Below are 18,705 nucleotides of genomic sequence, written 5' to 3'. Positions count from 1 at the left end.
TCCAGCTCCCATCCTCTCTCTCCCACAGACTTTGCATAACCATCTTCAGGTTGTGAGCACGGCGGAGATCTTGTTTGATGATTCGGAGTTTGCCCTGCTCCCAGGACAGGGCGCGTTTGTGAGGGCCCAGGTATCTGTCTCGGACACAGAAGAACCGCTGGAGGCAGGAGAGGGGGCTGGGCTTGTGGGAGAGAGAGAGGTTGGGGGGGCCGGGAAGGAGGAGTGAGGGCTGGGGTTGGGGGGCACAGGGGGTTTAATCATGGGGTTCAGGGAGCACACAAGGTCTGACTGGGGAACCCCCAGAAATTCAGAGTCTTTCTCCCCTGATGCCCCCCCTCCCCCTCTCCCTGCTCCAGACAGAGACCAAGGTGGAGCCTTACGAAGTACATAACCCTGTCCCGTTGATCGTGGGCAGCTCGGCTGGGGGGCTGTTACTCCTGGCCCTCATCACGGGTGGCCTGTACAAGGTAAGTCCCCCGGGGCCCTATTCCTGCCCCTCCCCTCCCCCCACCCCCACGGCTTCTCACTCAGCAGCGCCTTCCTGGGTTCAGCTCCCAGCTGTGCCTCGGGCAGCTCACAGAGCCTCAGTTTCTTCAGCTGTAAAATGAGACTATAAATACCCATCCTGTGGAGCTCTTTGGGTTCGTATCTCTAGAGCACTTAGAATAGTCTGTGGTACAGAATAAACACTATATAAAGAGTACTTATTATTATATGTTAGATTTCTTTCCCTCTTTTCTTTCTCAATAGTGATGCCATCCCCCTCCCTGTCCCACTTTCCCCAGATCTATTCTGCACTCCGCCACGTTATTCTTTGCATCTCTTGGTCCCACCATCTCCCAGCCTGGCCTGCATAGCCTTCACTCGCCCTCCTGGCCTTGGTGCCCTTACTCCCCTGTCTCTGCCTCCACAGCTTGGCTTCTTCAAACGACAGTACAAGGACATGATAACTGAAGCTGGCCCTGAAACTGCTCCCATGTAGTAACAGCAGCTCCTTCCCCACTCCTTGCTGAGTGGCCTCCCCTGCAGCAAACAGGATGTGGTCAGACCGAAGAGCGAGCGGGTCCCCAGGCTGCTGGATGGACACATCTGTTGGGAGACCAGGGCGGTGATGTCTCACTCAGGAGCAACCTGCTTGGGTTTCCATTCCTGTGTGTGTGTGTGTGTGTGTGTGTGTGTGCGCGCGTGCATGCACGAGTGTGAATTGTGTGTGTGGCTCAGATCTCTCTTGCATGAGGACAAGTGCCTTCGGCACAAATCTCAGGCAGAAGGGAGCTGCTTGGGCTTCCTTGTGTGTGGGTGAAGGTGCTGTTGGTTCTTCCTCGGGGACAGAGGTGATGGCAGCTCTTGCGGGCGAACACAAAGGGAAGTGCAAGAAATCCTCCCCCAGCTATAGGAAGTGAGGCCTCCTTTCGTGGGTGAGCCCGCAGGCCAGCAGGAACCCATGCAGCTGGGCCTGAGCCTACCGGGACAAGCCAGCAGGAACCTGTCCAACCCATTCCGCACTAGAGCTGACGTGTCCGGTGCACAATGGTGCACCTCCCTTTATGTATTCACTTTATTATTTTAATGCTACTTTTATTTTTTGAATGGATGAACAGGTCTGTAGTATCAAAATCAAAAGACACGCAAGGGTGTGTGATGAAGTTTCCCTTCCATCCTGGTCTGCCAGCCATTTAGGTCTCTTGTAAAGGGTAGTCCAGGTTATGCATTTGGGGGTCTCCTTCACAAAGATTCTAGGCATATGCGAACACACACACACATACACACGCACAAGCTTTTTTACACAAATGGCAGCATGCATTGTTTATACTGTCTGCATCTTGCTTTTTTCATTAATATGGCTCAGACATTGTTTTATATGAAGACATAAAGTACTTTTTCATTCTTTTATATAGTGGACCACGTTCCACTGTGTGGGTGGATCCTAACGTCCTTAACAGTCTACCTCTGATACATTATTTCCAACTTCTCGCAATGGCAAACAATGGTGAATTAATAAATTGAATATATGTCGGTTTTGCATATGTGTAAGACAATTTATAGGATACATTCCCGGAAGTCTGAATTCTGCCAGAAGCAACCCCAAGAGAAGAATTTGAGTGAAAGAAGCTTATTTAAGAGAGACTCCAGAAAATACCAGTGGGGGAGGGACGTGAGCTGGGGAGGGAAAGGCAACCAGTAAAGGGTATATTATCAACAGAGGGACAGTTATGAGCTCCTGGAGTGTAACCCCACCAGGGAGGTCTGGGACGCAAAGTAGAACAAGCACCTTGACACTTCCCACCCGAGCAGAGAAGGAGCTGGCGCGTGGATACACCAATTCCACATAGTTATTGGCTGAGGGTTGCTCTTCGTGGGGAAGGAAGTGCTAATTCCCTGGCACCTCTGGGCCGGCCCTGAATGTAGGCAGAGCAGCTCTGGTGGCGAGAGAAAGGGCTACAGATGCTGCCAGTTGGAAGTCTTCCAGGTGAGCACAGCCCCTGGCAAGGCCCACAGGGATCCAGGCAGGGTACCAACAGCATTTGCTATGAAGAGTGTGTACAGATGAAGTTTTGATAGCTGTTTCTAGGTAGCCCTCCCTCCTCTGGGGCGTTCTCCCACTGCCCATCACCCAACCTTTGCCAGTGCAGTACCCACGACTCTGCCCTTAGCACCCATCCTAATGCTCACATCAGTCCTGTTAAGTGGCCATCTCTCGCTATTTACTGATGTCTGAATCTCACTTATGAGGAAGCTGAGACTTAGAGAGATCATCTCAATTGCCTGAGGTCGTACAGATAAAGAGGAGATGGAGCTGGGATTCAAACCTGTTTCTGTCTGGCTCCAAAGCTTTTCTCTTTAACTGTCCCAATGGCCTCAGAGCAATGGCCTGCAGCAGGCACGAGGGAGGTAGGGGGGAGAGAGTGGCTGTTGTTTATCTGTTATAATATCAGGTGAACCTTATGAAATCGCTGACACGTTTGTTGACAAAAGTGGCAATTGCATGCAGTTCATCGAGATACAAGAAAATCATGGCTTAGATGGACATCTGCTCCAGATGTGATAGGAAGGAAGGCAGGTGAGGGAAGTGTCCTAGGGGAGGCGACCCCTGACTCAAGTAGGGGCAAGAGTCTTCCAGCCAGAGGGCAGCACAGGTGGGGCTAAAAGAGTGGGCAGGAGCTTGGGCATATGTGCTCTGTAAACTAGAGTGAGGAGTTTGAGTTTTATTCAAAGCGCAATTGGATGTCATCAAAGGATGACTGATAAGATAATGGCCCTTTGTATCTTTGGGGGTGTTGCAACACATGTCACTTGAAATTGTTCTACACAATTTCTTCTTCTGACTTCAAAATCCATTAAAAATCCATTTTCTTCTTCCTTACATTGAAAGACAAAAGACCTCAAGATCTCCAGATGTCCTTAACTGACCCAGAAAGGAGAGGGCCTCTGTACTTGCAGGCACCTGTCCTTGGATGGGCAGTCAAGGCTCAGAGTCCACATCGGCCTCTTTGCACTGGAAACTTGTGTTGAATTCAGTCAGATAGGAGCTTTATGATAGGTTAAAAAGTAAATTATTTGTAGTGACAAATTACCCTAGCATGATCACAAAGTTACTAATAAACAGGGCCATAAATCTCTGGTGAGAAGCAGATAAACCCAGGAAAGTCTGTCCTTGTTTTTATTTTTTGGGGTTCAGAATAAACAAATCTCTGCAGTCTCCACCCTTCTTTTCTTACTTAGTAATAGGTTCTTTTTGGGGACACCGTGGAAGATTGTTATATTGTTATATTAATAGTTATGACCCTCAGTGAATTGTGTTTCTCTGCATCCCACTCCCTTGCAATGTGACATTGCTGCTGCTCCCATCAAGTGGTGGGGTCTTCCTCTCTAGCCTCTGGAGTCTGGGCTGCTCTTGTGCTTTGCTTTGACCAATGGAATGTGGTAGAAGGGTTATTGTGCAAGTTCCTGGGCCATCAGAAGCACTGCAGCTTCTGTGCTCACCCTCTCAGACTCCTGAGACCACTGTGCTGAGACCCAGCTAGCCTATTGGAGAATGAGACAGCTGAGGCCCTCAGCTGACAAGCCAGCACAACCACATGCATGAGTCCACATTTGACCTTCCAGCCCAGTCCAACCGTCCAACAGCTGTGGCTACAGGAAAGTCCAACAAAAGAACTGCCCAGATTGTCACTTCCCAGAACTGTGAGAAATCATAAATTGTGGATGTTTCAATCCACTGTATTTTGGAGTGGCTGGTTATGAAGCAATGGATAACTAATACAGCCAAACAATGAAAGAACATTTCCCATTTTCCTTTGTGGCTAGGTGTGGCCATGTAGCTAGATTCTGATGAAGGGCATGTGAGTAGAGTGAGTGAACAACTTTGGAGTCAGGTCCTTTGAGAGAAGGAGTATGCTCCTTTCCTCCTTGCCATCTTTTCACCAGCTGGAGTGTGAATGTTCTGGTGCACCATTTATTCTTTTTTCAATTTTATTTTATTTTATTTTTTAACATCTTTATTGGAGTATAATTGCTTTACAATGGTGTGTTAGTTTCTGCTTTATAACAAAGTGAATCAGCTATACATATACATATATCCCCATATCTCTTCCCTCTTGTGTCTCCCTCCTTCCCACCCCTCTAGGTGGTCACAAAGCACCAAGCTGATCTCCCTGTGCTATGTGGCTTCTTCCCACTAGCTATCAGTTTTACATTTGGTAGTGTATCTATGTAAATGCCACTCTCTCACTTTGTCCCAGTTTACCCTTCCCCCTCCCCATGTCCTCAAGTCCCTTCTCTAGTAGGTCTGCATCTTTATTCCCATCCTGCCCCTATGTTCTTCATGACCATTTTTTAAAAAAATTCCATATATATGTGTTAGCATACGGTATTTGTTTTTCTCTTTCTTACTTACTTCAGTCTGTATGACAGACTCTAGATCCATCCACCTCACTGCAAATAACTCAATTTTGTTTCTTTTTATGGCTAATATTCCACTGTATATATGTGCCACATCTTCTTTATCCATTCATCTGTCGATGGACACTTAGGTTGCTTCCATGTCCTGGCTATTGTAAATAGAGCTGCAATGAATATTGTGGTACACGAATCTTTTTGAATTATGGTCTTCTCAGGTTATATGCCCAGTAGTGGGATTGCTGGGTCATATGGTAGTTCTATTTTTAGATTTTTAAGGACCCTCCACATTGTTCTCCATAGTGGCTGTATCAATTTACATTCCCACCAACAGTGCAAGAGGGTTCCCTTTTCTCCACACCCTCTCCAGCATTTATTGTTTGTAGACTTTTTGATGATGGCCATTCTGACTGGTGTGAGGTGATATCTCATGGTAGCTTTGATTTGCATCTCTCTAATGGTTAGTGATATTGAGCATTCTTTCATGTGTTTGTTTGCAATCTGTATATCTTCCTTGGAGAAATGTCTATTTAGGTCTTCTGCCCATTTTTGGATTGGGTTGTTTGTTTTTTTGATATTGAGCTGCTTGTAAAGTTTGGAGATTAATCCTTTGTCTGTTGCTTCATTTGCAAATATTTCTCCCATTCTAAGGGTTGTCTTTTCGTCTTGTTTAAGGTTTCCTTTGCTGTGCAAAAGCTTTTAAGTTTCATTAGGTCCCATTTGTTTATTTTTGTTTTTATTTCCATTTCTGTAGGAGGTGGGTCAAAAAGGATCTTGCTGTGATTTATGTGGTATAGTGTTCTGCCTATGTTTTCCTCTAAGAGTTTGATAATGCCTGGCCTTACATTTAGGTCTTTAATCCATTTTGAGTTTATTTTTGTGTATGGTGTTAGGGAGCGCTCTAATTTCATTCTTTTACATGTAGCTGTCCAGTTTTCCCAGCACCACTTATTGAAGGGGCTGTCTTTTCTCCATTGTAATTTCTTGCCTCCTTTATCAAAAATAAGGTGACCATACGTGCGTGGGTTTATCTCTGGGCTTTCTATCCTGTTCCATTGAGCTATATTTCTGTTTTTGTGCCAGTGCCATACTGTCTTGATTACTGTAGCTTTGTAGTATAGTCTGAAGTCCGGGAGCCTGATTCCTCCAGCTCCGTTTTTCTTTCTCAAGATTGCTTTGGTTACTCGGGGTCTTTTTTGTTTCCATACAACTTGTGAAATTTTTTGTTCTAGTTCTGTGAAAAATGCCAGTGGTAGTTTGATAGGGATTGCATTGAATCTGTAGATTGCTTTAGATAGTATAGTCATTTTCACAATATTGATTATTCTAATCCAAGAACATGGTATATCTCTCCAACTGTTTGTATCATCTTTAATTTCTGTCATCAGTGTCTTATAGTTTTCTGCATGCAGGTCTTTTGTCTCCCTAAGTAGGTTTATTCCTAGGTATTTTATTCTTTTTGTTGCAATGGTAAATGGGAGTGTTTCCTTAATTTCTCTTTCAGATTTTTCATCATTAGTGTATAGGAATGCAAGAGATTTCTGTGCATTAATTTTGTATCCTGCTACTTTACCAAATTCATTAAGTAGCTCTAGTAGTTTTCTGGTATCATCTTTAGGATTCTCTATGTATAGTATCATGTCATCTGCAAACAGTGACAGCTTTACTTCTTCTTTTCCAATTTGTATTCCTTTTATTTCTTTTTCTTCTCTGATTGCTGTGGCTAAAACTTCCAAAACTATGTTGAATAATAGTGGTGAGAGTGGGCAACCTTGTCTTGTTCCTGCAAGTTAGTGGAAATGGTTTCATTTTTCATTTATCAGTGTCTGATAGTTTTCTGCATACAGGTCTTTTGTCTCCTTAGGTAGGTTTATTCCTAGGTATTTTATTCTTTTTGTTGCAATGGTAAGTGGGAGTGTTTTCTTAATTTCTCTTTCAGATTTTTCATCGTTAGTGTATAGGAATGAAGGGGATTTCTGTGCATTAATTTTGTGTCCTGCTACTCTACCAAGTTCATTGATTAGCTCTAGTAGTTTCTCTAGTAACATCTTTGGGGTTCTCTATGTATAGTATCATGTCATCAGCAAACAGTGACAGTTTTACTTCTTCCTTTCTGATTTGGATTCCTTTTATTTCTTTTTCTTCCCTGATTGCTGAAGCTAAAACTTCCAAACTATGTTGAATAATAGTGGTGAGAGTGGGCAACCTTTTCTTGTTCCTTATCTTAGTGGAACTGGTTTCAGTTTTTCACCATTGAGGACATTGTTGGCTGTGGGTTTGTCATATATGGCGTTTATTATGTTGAGGTAAGTTCCTTCTATGCCTACTTTCTGGAGGGTTTTTATCATGAATGGGTGTTGAATTTTGTTGAAAGCTTTTTCTGCATCTATTGAGATGATCATATGGTTTTTATTCTTCAATTTGGTAATATGGTGTATAACATTGCTTGATTTGTGTATATCGAAGAATCCTTGCATTCCTGGGATAAGCCCCACTTGATCATGGTGTATGATCCTTTGAATGTGCTGTTGGATTCTGTTTGCTAGTATTTTGTTGAGGGTTTTTGCTTCTATGTTCATCAGTGATATTGGCCTGTAGTTTTCTTTCTTTGTGACATCTTTGTTTGGTTTTGGTATAAGGGTGATGGTGGCCTTGTAGAATGAGTTTGGAAGTGTTCCTCCCTCTGCTATATTTTGGAAGAATTTGAGAAGGATAGGTGTTAGCTCTTCTCTAAAGTTTTGATAGAATTCACCTGTGAAGCCATCTGGTCCTAGGCTTTTGTTTTTTGGAAGATTTTTTTTTAATTAATTAATTTTTGACTGCATTGGGTCTTCGTTGCTGAGTGTGGGCTTTCTCTAGTTGCGGCAAGGGGGGGCTACTCTTTGTTGCGATGCGTGGGCTTCTCATTGCAGTGGCTTCTCTTGTTGCAGAGCACAGGCTCTAGGCACGTGGGCTTCAGTAGTTGCAGCACGCAGGCTCAGTAGTTGTGGCTTGCAGGCTCTAGAATGCAGGCTCAGTAGCTGTGGCGCATGGACTTAGTTGCTCCGCGGATGTGGGATCTTCCCAGAACAGGGCTCGAGCCTGTGTCCCCTGCACTGGCAGGCGGATGCTTAACCACTGCACCACCAGGGAAGCCCTAAATATGTACTTTAAAGAATGTAAGTGGCAGACTTGACATTTCTCCAAAAAAGATATACAAATGGCCAGTAGCACATGGCAAGATGTTCAACATCATTAGTCATTTGGGAAATGCAGATCAAAACCACAATGAGATATCACTTCACACCCCTTAGGATGGCTATTATTTAAAAACAAACAGGGACTTCCCTGGCGGTCCAGTGGTTAAGACTGGGGCACAGTTCGATCCCTGGTCAGGGAACCAAGATCCCTCATGCCACGTGGCATAGCCAAAAAAAAATAATAAAAATAAAAACAAACAGAAAGTAAGTGTTGACAAAGATAGGGAGAAATTAGAATCCTGTGCATTGCTGACAGCTCCCCTAATTTTTGGCCCTGCTTCCAACTTAGGACCAACTGTGACTGGGATGGGAACTAACCTGCATCTTCTGTACAGAGAGACCCGTTCCCTTGCCCGAGATCATCGCTGCCTTTCTTTAACTTCGTTCATGCACTGGGTATTGATGGGGTGCTTCCTATGTGTCAGGTGTTGTGCTGGGTGCTGGGGATAGAGGAGCTAGAAGGACACAGTCCCTACATTGAAGAGGTCTATGGCCCTCCCCCCAATCCTTGTCACATCAAGTCATTCCTTTTTTTTTTTTTTCTTCTCCAAGTGTCTCCTTCTGAGACTCACCAAAGCAGAACTAATCACTTCCTGCAGGTCACTGTGCTGTACAGTAAAACTTCTATTTGAACGCATGAGAATATTTTCTCCCTGTAGGGTATGATCTCCTTGAAGGCTGGCCCCCTTTGCTGCATGTCTTGCTTCCCCAGCAGCTGGCCTACAGCCCTGGGTCAGGTGAGCAGCTCCTATGTATGGGATGAATGGTTGAGTGAAATAATGCTACCCAAGCAGCAGGGGGTTAGAGAGGGGGGAAGTAAGATCGTCAGCATCGTGGTTAAGACTCCAGCACCTTGAAACCTATCCTCACATAGTACTAGCTGGGCAAAGAGGCAAATGACTCAACTTCTCTGTGCCTCAATTATGCATCTGTAAAATGGGATAATAGCTGCCCCCTTCCCCTAGGGCTGTTGTGAGGATTCAATGAGCTAATAGACGTAAAGTGCACAGTGACATAAATAATCCCAGTTGAAAATCGCACAGAGGACCTAAATACACATTTTTCCAAAGAAGACATAGAGATGGACTACTGGCGTATGAAAAGATATTCAACATCATTAATAATCAGAAAATGCATATCAAAATCACAATGAGATATCACCTCACACCTGTTAGAATGGCTATTACCAAAAAGACAACAAATAACAAGTGTTGGTGAGGATGTGGAGTAAAGGGAACCCTCATACCCTGTTGGTGGGAATGTAATTGGTGTAGCTGTTATGGACAATGGTATGGAGGTCCCTCAAAAAATTAAAACAAAACTACTAGATGATCCATCAATTTCACTTCTGGGTATTTATCCGAAGAAAACAAAAAACACTAATTCAAAAAAATACATGCATCCCTATGTTCATTGCAGCATTATTTACAATAGCCAAGATATGGAAGCAACCTCAGTGTCCATCAACAGATAAATGGATAAAGATGAGATATATATGTGTATATATATATATATATATATATATATATATATATATATATACACACACACACACACACACACACACACAACGGAATACTACTCAGCCATAAAAAAATAATGAAATCTTGCCATTTGTGACAACATGGGTGGACCTAGAGGGTATTATGTTAAGTGAAATAAGTCAGACAAAGACAAATACTTTGTGATTTCTCTTATATGTGGAATCTAAAAAACAAAGCAAATGAACCAACATAACTCAACAGAAACAAAGTCATAGATACAGAGGATAAACATGTGGTTGCCAGAGGGGAGGGGGATGGAGGAAAGAGAGAATTAGGTGAGAGAGATTAAGAGGTGCAAATTTCCACTTGCAAAGTAAATGAGTCATGGGTATGAAATGTACAGCATGGGCAATATAATCAATAACCTTGTAATATCTTTGTACAGTGACAGATGACAACTAGACTCATCATGGTGAAATGTATAGAAATATCAAATCACTATGTTGTGTACCAGGACCTAACATAGCATTGTAGGTCAATTAGACTTCAAAAACAATTAGATAAACTCATGGAAAAAGAGATCAGATTTGTGGCTACTAGAGGTAGGGTTTGGGGGCAGGGGTACCTAGATGAAGGTGGTCAAAAGGTACAAACTTCCAGTTATAGGGAGGTAATGTACAACATGATAAATATAATTAACACCACTGTATATTATAAATGAAAGTTGTTAAGAGAATAAATCCTAAGAGTTCTCATCACAAGGAAAAATATTTTTTTTCTATTTCTTTAATGTTGTACCTATGTGAGATGATAGATGTTCACTAACACTATTATAGTCCTTATTTCATGATGTATGTAAGTCAAATCATTACGTTGTATGTCAAACTTACACAGTGCTGTAGGTCAATCATATCTCAATAAAACTGGAAAAAGATAAAGTGCACAGTGACATAAATGTTAGGATTATCACAGCTCCTTTGTTCTGCCAGTAAGATGTTATTATGCTATGCCTGCTTCTCCCTTCCATGTCCCGACCTTCCCAAGCATTGGCTAAAAATCTCCAGCACCCTCAAATCATCCATCACACCAGAACTCCATGCCCAGGGATCCAGGAGTGTAGGGAGAACCAGATGCTTTTGGAGAGAAGCATCTTCCTGAGTACCTATGCCTGTGTGTGTTTCTACACGATACAATTCAAATAAATTCTGTTTTGAGAAAATGTGGGGGCGAGGTAGGAAACTGTCCTTCGAAGACAGAGAAGTGAGACGGGTTGCTTGTAGCAGGAGGAAGGGCAGAAACTTTAGGGAAAATCCATTCAGGCCCTGTGGGTGAGCATGGGGTGGAAATACATGAGAAACCCGAGGGTTTCTGCCCATTAGATTTCTGTTCTCTTTTTTCCATGGAAAAGAAACAACCTAGGAGACAGATCCCAAATAATTCAGTTCCACTTAGCTCAGGCAAACCAGACCTGAATTAAAACAGCTTTTGTCCTGGTTTCTCCACCACCCCAACCCTGCCCCAGTATGTGGCAGGTCAGATGCAGCCCCTCCTGCCCCACCATCCTTCTGGAATCGTCTTCAGCATCTCTGAGCTCAAGGACAGAGTAGAGACTTACTGAGCCAGGAATGCCAGCAGTTGGAAAGGATGACTGTTCTCCAAGTCTCCCCAGACCCTCCCTCTGCCCTTGACCTCTTGCTCCAGGCTAGGGGTGCCAGGTGGACAAAGCTGGATGTGGACTCCCTCTTGCTAGAACACCAGAATCACAACTAGCTGCTGGACAATCATCAACAGGAAGTCACTGGAACTCACCAAAAAAGATACTCCACATCCAAAGACAAAGGAGAAGCCACAATGAGATGGTAGGAGGGGCACAATCACAGTAAAATAAAATCCCATAACTGCTGCGTGGGTGACTCACAGACTGGAGAACACTTATACCACAGAAGTCCACCCTCTGGAGTGAAGGTTCAGAGCCCCACATCAGGTTCCCAACCTGGGGGTCAGGCAACAGGAGGAGGAATTCCTAGAGAATCAGACTTTGAAGGCTAGTGGGATTTGACTGCAGGACTTCTACAGGACTCGGGGAAACAGAGACTCCACTCTTGGAGGGCACACACAAAGTAGTGTGCGCATCGGGACCCAGGAGAAGGAGCAGTGACCCCAGGGGAGACTGAAACAGACCTACCTGCTAGTGTTGGAGAGTCTCCTGCAGTGGTGAGCGGTGGCTGTGGCTCACCGTGAGGACAAGGACACTGGCAGCAGAAGTTCTGGGAAGTACTACTTGGCGTGAGCCCTCCCAGAGTCCACCATTAGCCCTACCAAAGAGCCCAGGTAGGCTCCAGTGTTGGGCTGCCTCAGGCCAAACAACCAACAGGGAGGGAAGCCAGCCCCACCCATCAGCAGTCAATCGGATTAAAGTTTTACTGAGCTCTGCCTACCAGAGCAACAGTCAGCTCTACCCACCACCAGTCCCTCCCATCAGGAAACTTGCACAAGGCTCTTACATAGCCTCATCCACCAGAGGGCAGACAGAACCAAGAAGAACTACAATCCTGCAGCCTGTGGAACAAAAACCACATTCACAGAAAGATGGACAAGATGAAAAGGCAGAGGACTATGTACAAGGTGAAGGAACAAGATAAGACCCCAGAAAAACAACTAATTCAAGTGGAGATAGGCAACCTTTCAGAAAAGGAGTTCAGAATAATGATAGTGAAGATGATCCAGGACCTTGGAAAAAGAATGGAGGCAAAGATCGAGAAGATGCAAGAAATGTTTACCAAAGACCTAGAAGAATTAAAGAATAAACAGAGATGAACAATACAATAACTGAAATGAAAACTACACTAGAAGGAATCAATAGCAGAATAACTGAGGCAGAAGAACAGATAAGTGACCTGGAAGACAGAATGGTGGAATTCACTGCTGTGGAACAGAATAAAGAAAAAAGAATGAAAATAAATGAAGACAGCCTAAGAGACCTCTGGGACAGCATTAAACGCAACAACATTCACATTATAGGGGTCCCAGAAGGAGAAGAGTGAGAGAAAGGACAACAGAAAATATTTGAAGAGATTATACTTGGAAACTTCCATAACATGGGAAAGGAAATAGCCACCCAAGTCCAGGAAGCGCAGTGAGTCCCAAGGAGAAACACGCTGAGACTCATAGTAATCAAACTGGCAAAAATTAAAGACAAAGAAAAATTATTGAAAGCAGCAAGGGAAAAACAACAAATAACATACAAGGGAACTCCCATAAGGTTGACAGCTGATTTCTCAGCAGAAACTCTACAAGCCAGAAGGGAGTGGCATGATACACTTAAAGTGATGAAAGGGAAGAACCTACAACCAAGATCATTCTACCTGGTAAGGATCTCACTCAGATTCGATGGAGAAATCAAAAGCTCTACAGACAAGCAAAAGCTAAGAGAATTCAGCACCACCAAACCAGCTCTACAACAAATGCTAAAGGAACTTCTCTAAGTGGGAAACACAAGAGAAGAAAAGGACCTACAAAAACAAACCCAAAACAATTAAGAAAATGGTCATAGGAACATACATATCGATAATTACCTTAAATGTGAATGGATTAAATGCTCCAACCAAAAGATACAGGCTTGTTGAATGGATACAAAAACAAGACCCATCTATATGCTGTCTACAAGAAACCCACTTCAGACCCAGGGACACATACAGACTGAAAGTGAGGGGATGGAAAAAGATATTCCATGCAAATGGAAATCAAAAGAAAGCTGGAGTAGCAATACTCATATCAGATAAAATAGACTTTAAAATAAAGAAAGTTAAAAGAGACAAGGAAGGACACTACATAATGATCAAGGGATCAATCCAAGAAGATATAACAATTATAAATATATATGCACCCAACATAGGAGCACCTCAATCCATAAGGCAACTGCTAACAGCTATAAAAGAGGAAATCGACAGTAACACAATAATAGTGGGGAACTTTAACACCTCACTTACACCAAGGGACAGATCATCCAGACAGAAAATTAATAAGGAAATACAAGCTTTAAATGACACAATAGACCAGATAGATTTAATTGATATTTATAGGACATTCCATCCCAAAGCAGAAGATTACACTTTCTTCTCAAGTGTGCACGGAACATTCTCCAGGATAGACAACATCTTGGGTCACAAATCAAGCCTTAGGAAATTTAAGAAAATTGAAATCATATCAAGCATTTTTCTGACCACAACGCTATGAGATTAGAAATGAATTACAAGGAAAAAACACAAACACATGGAGGCTAAACAATACACTACTTAATAACCAAGAGATCACTGAAGAAATCAAAGAGGAAATTAAAAAATACCTAGAGACAAATGACAATGAAAACACGACGATCCAAAACCTATGGGATGCAGCAAAATCAGTTCTAAGAGGGAAGTTTATAGCTATACAAGCCTACCATAAGAAACAAGAAAAATCTCAAATAAACAAACTAACCTTACACCTAAAGGAACTAGAGAAAGAACAGCAAACAAAACCCAAAGTGAGCAGAAGGAAAGATATCATAAAGATCAGAGCAGAAATAAATGAAATAGAAACAAAACAATAGCAAAGATCAATAAAACTAAAAGCTGGTTCTTTGAGAAAATAAATAAAATTGATAAACCATTGGCCATACTCATCAAGAAAAAGAGGGAGAGGACTCAAATCAATAAAATTAGAAATGAAAAAGGAGAAGTTACAACAGATACTGCAGAAATACTAAGCATCCTAAGAGACTAGTACGAGCAACTCTATGCCAATAAAATGGACAACCTGGAAGAAATGGACAAATTCTTAGAAAGGTATAACCTTCCAAGACTGAACCAGGAAGAAATAGAAAATATGAACAGACCAATCACAAGTAATGAAATTGAAGCTGTGATTAAAAATCTTCCAACAAACAAAAGTCCAGGACCACATGGCTTCACAGGTGAATTTTATCAAACATTTAGGGAAGAGCTAACACCCATCCTTCTAAAACTCTTCCAAAAAATTGCAGAGGAAGAAACACTTCCAAACTCAGTCTATGAGGCCACCATCACCCTGATACCAAAACGAGACAAAGATACTACAAAAAAAGAAAATTACAGACCAATATCACTGATGAATATAGATGCAAAAATCCTCAACAAAATACTAGCAAACAGAATCCAACAACACATTAAAAGAGCATACACCATGATCAAGTGGGATTTATCCCAGGGATGCAAGGATTCTTTAATATATGTAAATCAATCAATGTGATAAACCATATTAACAAATAGAAGAATAAAAACCATATGATCATCTCAATAGATGCAGAAAGAGGTTTTGACAAAATTCAACACCCATTTATTATAAAAACTCTCCAGAAAGTGGGCATAAAGGGAATCTACCTCAACATAATACAGGCCATATATGACAAACCCACAGCAAACATCATTCTCAATGGTGAAAAACTGAAAGCATTTCCTCTAAGATCAGGAAAAAGACAAGGATATCCATTCTCACCACTATTATTCAACATAGTTTTGGAAGTCCTAGCTGCGGCAATCAGAGAAGAAAAAGAAATAAAAGGAATACAAATTGGAAAAGAAGCAGTAAAACTGTCACTGTTTGCAGATGACATGATACTATACATAGAGAATCCTAAAAATGCCACCAGAAAACTACTAGAGCTAATCAATGAATTTGGTAGAGTTGCAGGATACAAAATTAATGCACAGAAATCTCTTGCATTCCTATACACTAATGATGAAAAATCTGAAAGAGAAATTAAGGAAACACTCCCATTTACCATTGCAACAAAAAGAATAAAATACCTAGGAATAAACCTACCTAGGGAGACAAAAGACCTGTATGCAGAAAACTATAAGACACTGATGAAAGAAATTAAAGATGATACAAACAGATATATACCATGTTCTTGGATTGGAAGAATCAATATTGTGAAAATGACTATACTACCCAAAGCAATCTACAGATTCAATGCAATCCCTATCAAATTACCAATGGCATTTTTTATGGAACTAGAACAAAAAATCTTAAAATTTGTATGGAGACACAAAAGACCCTGAATAGCCAAAGCAGTCTTGAGGGAAAAAACGGAGCTGGAGGAATCAGACTCCCTGACTTCAGACTATACTACAAAGCTACAGTAATCAAGACAATATGGTACTGGCACAAAAACAGAAACATAGATCAATGGAACAAGATAGAAAGCCCAGAGATAAACCCACACACCTATGGTCAACTAATCTATGACAAAAGAGGCAAGGATATACAATGGAGAAAAGGCAGTCTCTTCAATAAGTGGTGCTGGGAAAACTGGACAGCTACATGTAAAAGAATGAAATTAGAACACTCCCTAACACCATACACAAAAATAAACTCAAAATGGATTAGAGACCTAAATGTGAGACCGGACACTATAAAACTCTTAGAGGAAAACATAGGAAAGACACTCTTTGACATGAATCACAGCAAGATCTTGTGTGATCCACCTCTTAGTTTAATGGAAATAAAAACAAAAGTAAACAAGTGTGACCTAATGAAACTTCAAAGCTTTTGCACAGCAAAGGAACCATAAACAAGACGAAAAGACAACCCTCAGAATGGGAGAAAATATTTGCAAATGAATCAACAGACAAAGGATTAATCTCCAAAATATATAAACAGCTCATGCAGCTCAATATTAAAAAAACAAACAACCCAATCCAAAAATGGGCAGAAGACCTAAATAGACATTTCTCCAAAGAAGACATACAGATGGCCAAGAAGCACATGAAAAGCTGCTCAACATCACTAATTATTAGAGAAATGCAAATCAAACCTACAATGAGGTATCACCTCACACCAGTTAGAATGGGCATCATCAGAAAATCTACAAACAACAAATGCTGGAGAGGGTGTGGAGAAAAGGGAACCCTCTTGCACTGTTGGTGGGAACGTAAATTGATACAGCCACTATGGAGAACAGTATGGAGGTTCCTTAAAATACTAAAAATAGAATTACCATATGATCCAGCAATCCCACTCCTGGGCATATACCCAGAGAAAACCATAATTCAAAAAGACACATGCACCCCAATGTTCATTGCAGCACTATTTACAATAGCCAGGTCATGAAAGCAACCTAAATGCCCATCGACAGACAAATGGATAAAGAAGATGTGGTACATATATACAACAGAATATTACTCAGCCATAAAAAGGAATGAAATTGGGTCATTTGTAGAGATGTGGATGGATCTAGAGACTGTCATACAGAGTGAAGTAAGTCAGAAAGAGAAAAACAAATATCATATATTAATGCATGTATGTGGAACCCAGAAAAATGGTACAGATGAACCAGTTTGCAGGACAGATATTGAGACACAGATGTAGAGAAAAAACATATGGACACCAAGGGGGGAAAGTGGTGGGTGGTGGTGGTGGTTGTGGTGGTGGTGGTGGTGTGATGAATTGGGCAATTGGGATTGACATGTATACACTGATGTATATAAAATTGATGACAAATAAGGACCTGCTGTATAAAAAAAATAAAGTTCAAAAATTCAAAAAAAAAAGCTGGATGTGACTGATTCATGATCCCACTGGGCTGAGAAGATGAGTAACTGGGGTGTCCACCCCTTCCTTGCTTATATCATCCCCTTCAATTGCCATCTTTTTCTGGAAATGTCAAAGTCATGATTCACTGAAATAGGGCTGTGAGTTTTAGACACCCTAAGGTCTTGGCTGGAGCCTCAGTGTCCTCATCTGTAAAATGAGTGTGCTGAATTAAGAACCCATTCTGTTCTACACTTTTACGATCCAAGTTATCCTTGCCAAAGGCAACGTGCCTTACCGTGGCTTTTCTCTGAAACATCATGGAAGTGTGTTGGGCAGCTTGAGAGAAGAGATGGAGTCTTACTCATCCAGGATTCTTATCTTGTCCATCCTCACTCATCCAGGGTGGAACCCAAGTCTAAGAAAAGAGAGCGAAGGAAAGGCCAGGTTCAAGGTCCTTCGAAGGCTGGTGGTCTCTCGACCTGTCCACAACACCAGCCCTGAGTCTCCCAGACTTCTTCTGGTTTAAATCATTTCTGGTTGTCTTTTATCCCTTCCAGGATCTGGACCACTTCTCCTTTCTCTTTATTGGGTTTTTCTGTCACCATTTCCTTCTTGGAATTGAACCCCTGCACCCTCGCTCTCTCCCTCTCTCAAATTTTCTTCATTGCCAAGAATTCCAGGGCCTTTATCCAGCCATGTTGTGTCTGAGGTCTCCTCAGGGCTGCTCCCCTCCGGTGACATTGCAACTCCCATCCCTGTCCCCTCCCCCTCCCCCACTGCCCTGGCACAGCCCGCTCCAGGGTCACCAATGGCCTCTGTAGCCAGATCCAGAGACTTCCTCATTTCTTACTTCACTCAGTGTCACTTGACGGCAGCCTGTGATGTTGTTTATACTCCTTCTCTCCATGCTGCCTTTGCACTGTGCCCTTCTCTCTCCTTCTTTGCGGACACTTTCTTTCCCCACCTTCTTGATACCCTATTCTGTGGCCATCATTGGCGTTTCCTTGGGACCCAGCCCAGGCCCATTTTTCTCCTTCCTCTTCACACTTCCATCAGTATCTCATCCAGCACTTCTGCCGATGGTTTCAGAACTCATCTCCAGCCCAGACTTTTCTCCTGAGATCCAGCCCTGCACACCCTTCAGGATGTGGAGGTTTCCCCCCTTGGGAAGCGCACTTACCTAACACAATAATCATCATAGCATAGTAAGGATAATAGCCAATAATAAAAGCTCTTAAATATTTGTTCGAGCATTTTCACACTTACAAACCCAACTGTCCCAGCAAAAATAGGAGGTGTGTATTTTTATTATCACCCCATTTTGCAGAGGAGGAAACAGGCATAGAGAGGTCGGAACAGCCCACTTTTTTTTTTTTAACTTTTAAAATTTTTATTTTTTAAAGTTTGTATTTTTATCAAAGTTATACATAGGCACAAATTATTTTACAAGCTTTGCTATGAAAAATAACAGGCCCTTATCCTTTCCCTCCACATCTCCCTCCCGGGGAGCAGTGGTTTTCAATGAAAGA

At 42.2% G+C, this 18,705-nt stretch overlaps 1 protein-coding gene across 1 annotated transcript in view; it reads left to right on the top strand.

Moving 5' to 3' along the window:
* The window catches only part of ITGAM (integrin subunit alpha M), a 36,378-nt gene extending 35,396 nt beyond the window's left edge, over window positions 1–982 (top strand). Inside the window, exons 28-30 of the mRNA XM_065893175.1 lie at window positions 29–130; window positions 357–467; window positions 914–982. Of these exons, the coding sequence (XP_065749247.1) occupies window positions 29–130; window positions 357–467; window positions 914–982 (282 nt within the window). The remainder of the gene's footprint in view (window positions 1–28; window positions 131–356; window positions 468–913) is intronic.
* The last annotated feature ends 17,723 nt before the right edge of the window (window positions 983–18,705 follow it).

The sequence above is a fragment of the Phocoena phocoena genome, chromosome 15 (assembly GCF_963924675.1).
Source record: "Phocoena phocoena chromosome 15, mPhoPho1.1, whole genome shotgun sequence".
In the NCBI taxonomy this organism is placed as follows: Eukaryota; Metazoa; Chordata; class Mammalia; order Artiodactyla; family Phocoenidae; genus Phocoena; species Phocoena phocoena.
Note: the sequence above shows the minus strand (reverse complement) of the source record. Positions and strands in the feature narration are given on the sequence as shown.